The 12,072-nt window shown below is 35.0% G+C and overlaps 2 protein-coding genes across 3 annotated transcripts in view; both read right to left on the minus strand.

Moving 5' to 3' along the window:
* LOC134752117 (syndetin) overlaps positions 1 to 3,380 on the minus strand; it is a 64,529-nt gene extending 61,149 nt beyond the window's left edge. For both annotated transcript variants that reach the window (XR_010128737.1, XM_063687689.1), the window contains exons 1-2: positions 3,253 to 3,380; positions 1,067 to 1,147 (exon numbers count right to left, since the gene is read on the minus strand). Coding sequence is in view for 1 of the 2 variants with exons in the window: in XM_063687689.1 (XP_063543759.1) it covers positions 1,067 to 1,138 (72 nt within the window). In the remaining variant the exon portion in view is untranslated. The remainder of the gene's footprint in view (positions 1 to 1,066; positions 1,148 to 3,252) is intronic.
* A 3,686-nt stretch (positions 3,381 to 7,066) lies between these two features.
* Positions 7,067 to 11,936, minus strand: LOC134752038 (tetratricopeptide repeat protein 1-like). The gene is made up of 4 exons (XM_063687598.1): positions 11,610 to 11,936; positions 10,955 to 11,176; positions 8,057 to 8,213; positions 7,067 to 7,356 (listed from the first exon to the last, which is right to left on the minus strand). Exons 1-4 carry the CDS (start codon positions 11,785 to 11,787, stop codon positions 7,077 to 7,079), a joined length of 837 nt encoding a protein of 278 aa, XP_063543668.1. The 5' UTR covers positions 11,788 to 11,936; the 3' UTR covers positions 7,067 to 7,076.
* Between the last annotated feature and the right edge of the window lie 136 nt (positions 11,937 to 12,072).

The raw sequence follows: 12,072 nt of genomic DNA on the forward strand, positions 1-12,072 counted from the left end.
CATAAATGTTTATTGCAAACCATGGTACATATGTTGTTACAGGTGATAAATTTTCACATGGACCCTGACAGGGTATAGCACATATATTCTTAAAAATAGTTTTTAAAGCTAGTTCTTAAAACTCTTCAAATGGCGTGGAGAACAATTTTGCCTTTATACATGCTGGTCTTCCAGGAACTCTGCAACAGAGTAGTAGGCTTTCTGAATTAAAAGCGCTTTTAATTTTGTTGTAAAAATGTTGTTAGTTGTGGTATTTCTTATATTTAGTGGTGTATATTATTATTGAGCTGTAATATGGGCCCTTTTTGTAAATGTTAAGTATCGGTTCTGGCGGGATGAGTTTATCGTTCCGACGTACGCTATTATAGAATTTAAACAAATGAAGGTTGTTTCTGACAAAAGTGGCTATTTCCAAGATATATAAAGAGGGTAAAGTTAGAATTTTGAAGTTTATAAAGTATTGTTTGCAGCTTACGAGTTGCGGTATATTTGCAAGTATGCGGATACATTTTTTCTGTTTTAAAAATATGTCATATGCCTCGGTGCTATTTCCCCATAGCATGACACCGTAGCGTAACCAAGCTTGAGCGTGTGCGTGATATGCAGAGAGAGCGCATTCCGTATGAGTGTTGGCCTTTAATATACTTAATGCAAAGAGGAAAGAGGATAGTTTAGCTTTGACTGGCTGCGTGTTTTTTCCAGTCGAGGTGTGAGTCGATTGTGTAGGTACATCTGCGTGCCACTGCATCGCGGCTAACGCCACCACGACCAGTGAAACCTGTGTCGAAACGTCGGTAAATAAAGGTAACAAAATAAATTCGCGATAGACCCGTTTCTAAATGTGATTTAATATGTGTTTAAACCGCGAAAGTTTTAAATGTTATAATGTGAGGATGATTTTCATCGCCAGAGGAATTGTGGGCGCGCGTGCGTTTGACTCGAGCGAGGCACGTCTACACGGATCAAGCTGCTTCGCGAGGTAATTACATTGTAAGGTACCACAGTCTGTGTGTACTGTGTACCTAATGACGATAATATTTAGGGTATAAAACCAATTAATAGTTACCTCGAGGTCGGCAGCGGAGTGCGCGGCGCTGAGCGCGCGCGAGTTAACGCCGGGCGGTCCGTGGCGCTCCATACTTCACATCTACAATAACCAGTTGTAATAAAATTAAAAAGTACTCTCAATATTACATTGACATATTTGGCCTACCTGTTAGCGGTATAGAAAACCATCTAACATTAAGGTGTATTCCACACAATGTATAATTATGAACCTGATTCTATAGTTACTGAAAAAATTAAGATATTGTCTACTACGGTGTCATATTTGTAGAACTCCATACAAAATGTTGTTCACTGAGCACTTATGAGATACCTTTAGTGTTGTAAAATCGTTTAAATGTGTTTGCCTCTTACATGGTTCGACGTAATAGCTAAAATTTGGAACAGTGACATTAACTACACACTAACACAGGGTATAAGTCACGCTAATGTTTTGTATAGAAAAACAAAAGAACATACAGTACCATAGAGATTATTTTCAAACTGTGGCATGTGCCTGAGCCTTTTGTACTTTATTCTACCACAAGTTACACTTAACAAGTTAACAGATCATGCATTGTGCCGTTTTTTCAAACTATCAGATGCAAACAACTGGCTCTATTGTAAATAACACAAATGGTGATAAGTTCCTAATCAAATAATACTGTTAGCTCTTCATGACTGTGAAATCAACTTGTGGCATGATATTTATTGTAGATATCAACCTAAATAACAAAGATATACAGTAGGACATGGCTAATCTGGACGAACAAAAATCTGTTGTAAACAGAGGTTTCCAGATTAGGGTTCATCCTTTAAGTACGTCACACGAATTTCGAGGTTTTTTGACTCCTCCCCTCCTCCTTTTCACACTTGGTCACATTTGACGTCACACCAGGGGGGGGGAGCCCCGTCTTGTGAGACATTTTTGCAATAAAATCGGCAAATCGAATTAAGTATTATTGATATTTAATCAAAATATTTTTGACAAAAGAAATATTAGTAATTTTACAACCCAAAACAGATTAGGAAAGAAAATTAAATGATTAAAAACGATTAACGTTCCAAAAACTTGTTATTTTATTTTTATTTTTTATTAAGGTTAACCAACAGTGGCAACAACAACTTATAGACTAACACACTTGCATATTATTAAATTATGATTGCGCCACCAATTACAGGCGAACACAGCATGCGTTAGTGTTTTACTCTAAACATTTTAATAAGATAAGATAAGAAGAATTACCATTATGCTTAATAACTAGATACAAACTTATTATTTAACTACAGCGAATGGCACAAAGGCACTCTCAAATTAAATGTATTTCATTACAAGCTAATGAAATTAATAATTATTAATTTCATTACTTAGGCAGTAAAGGCTATTAAAGTTAAAAATATGCCACTACTGGAACTCAGCTTTACTATAAGTTTAGGATAAATAATTGATTTAAAAAATATTATTCTCTAGCCTCCTACACATCAAAAATTGCCATGACAAATACAATTTTGATTTGCTAAAACAAAGATTCAAAATAGACTGGAATGTGACATTTTTTTATAGGCCTCTGGGCTGCTAGACGTTATTATAAATTATTAAGTTCTGTTCATTAATTTTTGTTTAATACAATAAAATGCATGGTGTCGTATAATGTGCCACAAATAAACTATTTCTATTCTATTCTATTAAAGATTGGTATATGATTATAGTATAACAAATACCTAGTAACTGAGATGAATGATAAACTTGTGGAAATAGGAAAAAACACAGAACTCAATATGTTTTAAAATAAGGAAAACCATATGAATTGATCAATTGATATTAATTATGTAATTTAACTAAGCAAGTAGATTTCATGAATGATTTAAGGATTAGTATTTGATTAGATTACGAATGCCTAGAGACTGAGGGATCAATTCAATTTAGTATTTACCTGTTCTTATGAAAATAAAACGTGAAACCACAACAAACACTTTTTCTGTTTTTCAAATTGAATGGTGCGAAAGCTTTACTAAAAATTACTGAGAATATCTTTGGAAACAATAGGGAAATATACTGAATGGCCAGCGTCATGAAGAAGCACTAACATATAAATATTTGCATAACATATACAAACTTGCAAAGGGCAAAAGTAACACACCTCATATCACAAAAATACTTATCCTGCACCACCTAACAAGTTATTAATATTGTAAGCACTCGTTTACCTTATTATTTAACGCCATAAGTGATGCAAAACTTGTGCTGAGTGGTAAAATAAATCACATCGACCAAACCAAACTTAACACAATTCTAGCTGTCACACTGACAGTTCGCGTGGGCGTATTTTCGTCTACGTAAACCATAGAAGGTAGGATCCTATAGAAGTGGCCAACCGCGTGCGCCCGTGAGGGACAGAACATACCCAATTTGACAATATGATTGGTTGAGTAGATTTGTAGCCCACCATAAACCATACAAATTTACGGTGGGGAATAAAAAAAATGTGAGACTGTAACAAGGACAAACAATAATAACGCTTTCTCTGCTCTCCTACCGAAAGATACATATGACTATCCCGTTCTGACGGTTCCCTCCCACCACTCATGCCTAATGCACAGCCAATCAACGTGTGACCGGATTATTGAAGTAACAGCGCCATCTGTTAGCGAGTAGCAGTTTATAAAAAAAGTTTTGCCACAGCAGAGACCTCAGAATAATGACTAAAGCAAAGAAGCCGGGCAAAAATAAAAGCTTGGTAAAAGATATCGTATTCACAACACGTTATTACTTTTTGTCTATGAGTGAGTGAGACAACAATCCGTAAGTTCTTTCGTTTTTTTCAGTATTGTCATAAGATAAACTGAGGGAAATGTCAAATGGTCCTATGTGGTTCTATAATATAATCCAGCCAAATAAAATATATGTTCGTTATTTCACAGGTAGGTGTCAACTGTAACAACTTGACATAGTCGTATTATTTTAGTTGAAATATTTCGGGATGTTTCAGCGGTCATCTTGGTTTATTTTAATTATATTTTTGCTATTCCTGAAAGATTGTTGGAAAACGTGCTGAGTTTTTATTTGTAATGGTTTGAAGTTCCCTTTGTGATAATGTCTTGTGTGATCAAGGGCTGTAAATCGCATACAGGAAGAAAAGAAAATACGCACGAACCGATAACCTTTAATTGGTGAGTTTTGTTCAATTTTGAAGAAATTTATTTATAGGACCTGACCCTAAACATAGAAATCGATATGTTGTTTATGTAATTATTACTTGCATTCAAGTCTATATAGATTTTTGCATATATTTTCGAACTTTTCTGCTAAGTATGAAAGGTTATATTTTTGGCATAGTGATGTATCGACCTCAGATCAATAACCTATCGACATTTACAGCTTTCTTATAGTTTGGCCCAGGACTGTCTCATTTTAATTGATGAGTACAGTCAAGGGCATAAATATATATACATTCCCAGTCTCAAAAATATGTGTACGCTCAGACAATAAAATCGTGTTCACATATTTTTAAGCCATTTGTCTGGATCGATATTTTTGCCTTTGACTGTGCCTATAGTTTTCTTTGTTCCTACTTACTGACAGATTGTGTTTGCCAGACTATAGTTTAATACTAAAAACCGGTCAAGTGCGGGTAGGACGCGCGCACCAAGGGGACCGTACTTTTTAGTATTTGTTGTTATAGCGGCAACAGAAATACATCATCTGTGAAAATTTCAACTGTGATATAGCTAGATCACGGTTCATGAGATACAGCCTGGTGACAGACAGACGGACAGCGAAGTATTAGGGTCCCGTTTTTACCCTTTGGGTACGGAACCCTAGTAAAAAAGACATTAATGATCATTGATGAATGTTCCTTTTATTAATATTGTTGGTCACAAAACTCAACTTTTTATTTCAGATTTCCAAAGGACGAGGAATAGGGGATATTACTGCAATGTTCTGCCACCAGAGTGCAGCACTAGCTTTTTTAGTGCACCGTAGAGTAACTTATTCATACTGTACCTTTAACAGGTTTTTGACAAGTTTTCAGGGGACCTACCGGAAAACTCGAATCCGAAATTTCGTTATCTAGCTGCCTCTTTATCGCTCGAATACGCAAGAGTGACAGAGATGTTAGATAACGAAAGTTCGATTTTCTTGTTTCGCGATAGACCCTCAGATTGTGATAGTGGCGCTACCTACGCCGAGTTTCGCGTAATATTCCCTATTATTAAATAATAAAAAAATATTACACGAACGTTTTTTTTATTATTTCCTATTTGGTACAGTCAGCTGCAGAGAAAAGGTACCCCACGTCCATACTAATTTACAGAACTTTGTATGCAGGGGGGTGCCTTTTCTCTGCAGCTGACTGTACATGACTAGAAACTATACTTAGTCTTTTAGCATTAGAAAAAACGGTAAACCATTTCCACGTGTCTTTTTATTGACAAGTTTTTTTATAAATATAACAATATTTTACTTATGAAAGCAAAAGTATGTAAATGATCGTATATTATATTTGTTGTGACTTATTTTCAGTGGTTTTCGATAAAACGACACGTTAAGATCACTCGCCTTCTTTCTAATGATAAAAAAAACGAGAGGTATAGTTAGACGGTTCTGAGTCGTAGACTGCAAATGAGATAAAAGCTATATTAGGTACATGCATTAATCCTCATATCAGGCGGCTCTTTGATTCCAAGGATTGCATAATTTTTATACTTTTAATGATTTTTAGAATATGAAAATTATAAAAAGTATAAAAGTTATGCAATCCTTGTATTCCACGCATTTCATTTCATTTCAACGAGCCGCCTGCTACAGATTTCTTAAAATCGCCGCGTTTTTTCAGGTTCAACTTTCATTAGCCAGACTATTATCAATTTGCCAATTTCGTGATTATTTTTTTACACGGCACATAAACTTATGCATAATTTATCGATATAAAAAGTCGACACAGTTACATCCCTAGCAAATTATCAAACTTATGACACCGTACGTAAATGAGAAATAACAAGCATATATGCATCTCTTTTCGGCACATTATCTAATTCGTAAGGAAGTAAAGTACGGGTATACATATTTGCGAAGCATTTTTGCCCGACTTCTATGCTTTAGTCATTATTCTGAGGCAGAGACTATTAATGGTAAAGGCTGATAATCGCTTATTACACACTTCTTACCCATATCATATGAATACCTGAATAGTTATATTCTTAAAGGTTGTGTCAAATAAATCCTATGAAATTGTATTTATTGTCAAATAAATATATTTTAATTTTTTTTTATATATCAAGCTTTAGTAATACGACCGCCTGGTTACCTCTACTTTTTATACGAGTCCTGTATTGTTTTATTGAGGTCATGAGGTGTGCAATAAAAAGTACTTAACGCATTCTCTGCCAGCAAAGACCTATGTAACTCCGTATCCTATATATTCTCTTTGCTGCCAGCAACCCGCCAGGCGGGCGCTCTGTTCGTAGTCGCTTTTCGCTACATACGAGTTTTCACATGTTATCGGCTACGCTCATAGCACTGAATGTGTTAGCGCACAATACGCGCTACAAGTCTTCCTCCTTTCGTTTTATAGCGAAAAGTGCCTATGAAAAGAGAACCCGCCTAATGTACGGGTAGCTGGCAGTGAATGTGTTATATACATAAGTAATTTTGTTGACCATTCTCAACTGCTCGACTTTTTTAATTTTTATTTATTTATTCACTTTAAATATGAATACAAATTTTGCCAGCATGCCACTATTGTAAACCTCTAGGGTTTTTGTAATAATTGCTTTGCGTAAATTAATCTATACACTTACTCAGCTTGCCCTGCTTGAGTGCAAGGCAAGCAGTATAAGGTTTTCTTGGTTTACTGATACTGAACTTTATTAGTAATTTGCTTACCGAAGCACGAACCAAAACTATTATACAGATGCAGTTTAGGTACGATGATCGATGCAAGTCATTTAGAAGTATTATATTCAGAATAAATCAAAAGGTCAGCTAAAGAATTTTTCATTAAAAAAAAAACAAATACAGTTATTAAAATTTATTGTTTAAAATTAATCTTATATCCCTTTGTTTCTCCATCTTGTTCCAATTTGAAGTTATCTGTGGAAAGTCCGAACGGTTTCAAAATCATATTCCCCAAGTCCTTCAGCTTGCCGAGCATTTCCGCTTTCAGCTTTTCGTTTTTTTCTTCTATGAGAGGCGGGAGCCGGATGGTAGCTTTTTGAGCCTCTTTGTGTGAGGGATCTAGTTCTAGTATCTTTTTGTAGTCTGCAAGACATTCATCAAACTTTTCTGTGGCTTCGCAGGATTGCGCTCGTCTGAAAAGATAAAAATAAAGTTTGTTTTGCTTCTTTTCTCGTGCCGCCCAATGTGTATTACAGTGTACAATCCGTTTCAAAAGAATTTCAATCTTTCTTAAAAATTAAGATCATTGTTATCTTTATTTAATAAATAAATTGAATTAAAACATACAAGTAGCATTTCTTGTCTCGTAAAATTTGCGAACAAATGAAATTATCAACCCAATTAACAAATATTACAACTAGATTCAAACTTCCACAACATAAATGTAATGTATGTCTATTGTCTGTGTTTTTACAAATAAAAACTAGTAAATGATGTATGGTGGGCGGTATGACTGGTATCAGGAATGTCTGGATAGAGCGGACTTCAACACATTTTTGTATGTGTAAAACTTCTACTGTTTGAGTGCTCCATTTTGGACATAACTAGCGTCCCACGGGTTAAATATACACCTAAACCTCCCTCAAGAATTACTCTATTGATAGGTGGCATGAAAATCCGTTTAGTAGTTTTTGAGTTTATCGCGAACATACATACAGATGAATAATGACAACCAGACACTTGTTTTTACCCGAGTTTGAGTACTTTGTTATTAGGAGTCCCTACTCCCAATAACTACACAATTTTTTTTTTTTTTTTTTTTTTTCATACATGGAAAACCAACAGCTATAAACATTTTTAAATTTATAACAAATGGTATACAAACAAGCCTACCTGATGTAAGCCTTAAGATACTTCTCGTCCAGCACAATAGCCTTGCTGCAGTCCTTGATAGCTTGTTCATATTTGAGCAGCTTCATCTTGGCGGCGCTACGGTTGCAGTACAGCACGGAGCGCTGTTGAGTAAACTGCAGTGGGCAGATTTTTAAACCTGGAATATCAAAACAAAATATTTTTCATTTCTCATGCTCTGAAAGAGGGTCATTGTTGTTCTAAAAGGTGCGCAGAAAATGATACGTGTCTGCACTAGAGCATTTTACGTTCGAAGCAGGGACCGGACAACCCTTTCCGCGATAAAACCCTTTCAATGGGCGACACTTAAACACGGCTAACACATTGAAAGACTTTCCCTTTTGAACTGCAAGCCCATTCATACCCTTACCTTTGACTAACCCTTACCGAAAAGCTAACCAAAAATAAGGCTAGCTCTTAATAAGGGTTACCCTTATCTTTAAGCGCTTTTTATAAAGGTTTCCCTTTGCGTGAAGGAGACAGGATTAGTATATATCTACGGTAGTGTATGAAAAGGAAAGAAAATACGTGCCTAGTCAAAGAACGCCGCCGTCGCCGCCGACGATCGCTCGGATTTGAAGTAATGTGTGCTTTATGAACAAGGTAGACGACTTAAATTAGCACGCTTATATGCTAAAAGGGAAGCCCTTTATAAGGCTAACCCTTATAAGCAATATGCAAGGTGTTGGTGAGCGGATGATAAGGGTTTTGTAAGGGTATTTGGGCTACCGATTACTCAAATGTGGTAGCTTTATATAAGGGTTTTTAAAACCAAAACAAAGGGTTTCGTCTGGCAAAGGGTATGGTGAGTTAAGCCTTATGCAATACCCTTATAAAACCCCGATAAGGGATAGCGGGCCGGTCCCTGGTTCGAAGTACGACTTTTTTAATTTTTTTACGATACGCAATTGAAATTTGAGTTTAAATGGATTTGTAATAAATTTTTCATTTTGATATTTGACTCTCCATTCCATAAATAACGATACTTTTGTCTGAATTGTTAATTGAAAGTACCCTCAAGAAATACTATAAAAATGTATACTTAGTCATGTTTTAAAAAAAATACATGCATTTTACTTTCCTCGTATTCGAAATGAAAAGTAGAGTGTTTAACTCGGGTGAAAGGCATCATTTCTGCCTCGGACTATTGGCGCTCTCACTGCATTCGAGCGCCAAAATACCTCGGCAGAAATGAGTGCCTTTCGTCCCTTGGTTAACAATCTACTATATTTTCATACATTTAGTAGTTAGTCGTGTCGAAGTCGAACTTGCAAATAATGTAAACAAATATGACAGATTTTGTTAGTGTTTGACACATAACCTAACATTTTTACGAAGGTTATTTTTCCTAAAATATTAATAATTAGCCTCATGCATGAAGTTTATATTTGAACGAAATATGTTTTATTTGGATGTTTGTTACCGTTATATCATGTTACAAATGCATTTCCGTTTTTAAATTACCATTTAATTACTTAAAATTATAAATAAAAAGTACAAAAATTTGCCCGCGAAAAGCTAGTGAGCGAAACGCTCGAAACGCCACGTGACGTCACGCGTTCGACAGATTAGTGTCATTAGTAGCAAACGTCAGTTGGGCCGCCCAACGTGTGACGTCATCACGCTCTGTCGAATTCGCGCCAAAAATTATGAGCGTTTCAACCGCTGAAATATTTTCAACATTTTAAATATTTTTTAATAAAATAATGTTAAAGTTTACAAAAGTATTTTTATCATTTCCGGTGTTCCAACGATATAAATTATGAATCCAAAAATAAAAATAAATTCATGCATGGAGCTAATTAACATTTAATTTAACTAAAAATGAATATAAATAAAATGTTTTAGTATATAGACTGTTGATTAGGTCATGGTATACTTTTAAAGAGAGCGATTACGAAGTAATGAAGGTAAAATGGTTTGTTTACATTATTTGCAAGTTCTGACGACGACTTTAGCTAGGGAATATTTTAGGTAGCAATTTTGAATAGGGTATTTGACTGTGTTTAAAATTATTATTTTACACCATGCATGAAATAAAGAACTTAATAGATAAATGTAGACAGCAGTTATTTTTAGACACAATCTCTATTTTAAAACCTGTATAAAACTATAAAGCGTAGGTAATTTGTTCATGACGTCACATGTTAGTGTTTCATATAAATTTCATAATAGCAAATCATTTTGACAGTTTTAAAGTTCTTATCGTTTGACTAGTAGTCAAATACCCTATAATGAGATATAGAAACTGCCATTCTGGATGATATTGCGAAGTCCACATCCTCTGATCAAATAAATGAAGATTAAACAAATCTCACACATATGAAACATTTAAGTAAGTAAGTAAGTAAATAAATATTCTTTATTGCACCAAAATTATACATTTTACATACATGTAAAACTACAAAGAAATATTTAAAGAAAAAATAGAACAAGGTAACAACAGGCGGTCTTATCGCTAAAAAGCGATCTCTTCCAGACAACCTTTGGGTAGCAGGAAATGTAGAACTCATACAAAAGTCAACAGGTAGTGCAAAGAGCTAAATATGGAGACTATTAAACACAAACACACATACTACAATTTACATATAAGTATTAAAACAAAACCTAACACACAAATAAATATACAATACAATATATATATATATATAATATATATTTATACAAGCATATATACAATATATAAAATGGCAACTTAAGGCAGAGATAGAAAGTATAGTTTTAGCTAATTTTTGAATATGGGGAGAGATTTAGCTAATCTTAATTTAACTTAGTCAATTAAAAATAAGTCAAACCCTGATTCAAAATTCACTGCTAAGAAATAAATAATAACCCTAGTAGGTAGTCTGGTACAAAAACCAGCTATAGTAAGTTTCCTACCTTCTGTGTACTTCTCAATGCACCTCTCAAACTGGCCATCCTTAAAAGCCTCGTTGCCAACTGTCTTCAACTCCTCGGCAATGAGCTGCCTCTCCGCCTTTTCATCATCTGTGAGGTCCACCTCTGCATCCTTGAGGGACTCCTCGTCTATAGAGTCGGAGTCACTGTCTGGTTCATCCTTCTGGTCAGGGTCTTTCTCTACATGTACATAGTTTAAAGGATCTGAAATGGTAAGTTGGTTTGTAAGAAAATTACAAAATTAATAAAAATATCTATGTCACATGTAGTTGAATTATGTAAAAGTATGATATGATTGATATGTGTTTAAGAGCCTAGCTCTTGTCGGTAGAGTTACCGGCGTACATCCCTTTTGTTTATGTGTAGAAATATACAAGATAGCCACACAAAACTTATTAAAACGTATTTATTTTGATCTTCTCTAATATCCTACTGTATTCTCAGTTTAGCCAACAAACATATCTTCCAAATTAACTTACAATACATTTAAAGCATACTGACTCATATACACACAATATAAATTACTATAAAGCTTGCAAAGACAAGAAAAAGATTTGGGTGCGGTCTTTGTGGACAGGACATTGCGACCGTCGGTTGGTGATCTTATATTACTGCTTTATTTTAGCCATTTACTCACCTGAAGTCTGTCCTGGGCCATCTGCGGGGGGCAGTATGTCCTCTGCACTAGTTGCAGGGTCAATCACGTACTCCTCCGACGTGTCTTCTGTACTTAAAGAAGATTTAAGGTCTCTCGTCAAATCCTCGATAACTTCCTCGTTGGATACCTGCTGTGTGCTCTTTAGCCGCTCGGACATGATGTTCACGAATAATTTAGGGAAAGGCTAACTATTTCATGTGTAAAGAATTCAGGCAATAAATGACGAAACAATGTTTTTTAGCGCATTTAGTGTTCATTCGAGGTGTATCCTTATGACAGATCGTTTTGTTCTATCAATATCATAGTAGTTGTCAATGTCATAGTTGCCAACATATAAAAATAACTCGAAATTAGTAAAAAAAAAAATTCTTTTAGTGAGTCTGTTGCCAAATTAGAAATTAGGCGGTTGTATAAAAACAAGGAACGTAGACAAGTGCGTTGG

This window comes from Cydia strobilella, chromosome 24, assembly GCF_947568885.1.
Source record: "Cydia strobilella chromosome 24, ilCydStro3.1, whole genome shotgun sequence".
Lineage (NCBI taxonomy): Eukaryota > Metazoa > Arthropoda > Insecta > Lepidoptera > Tortricidae > Cydia > Cydia strobilella.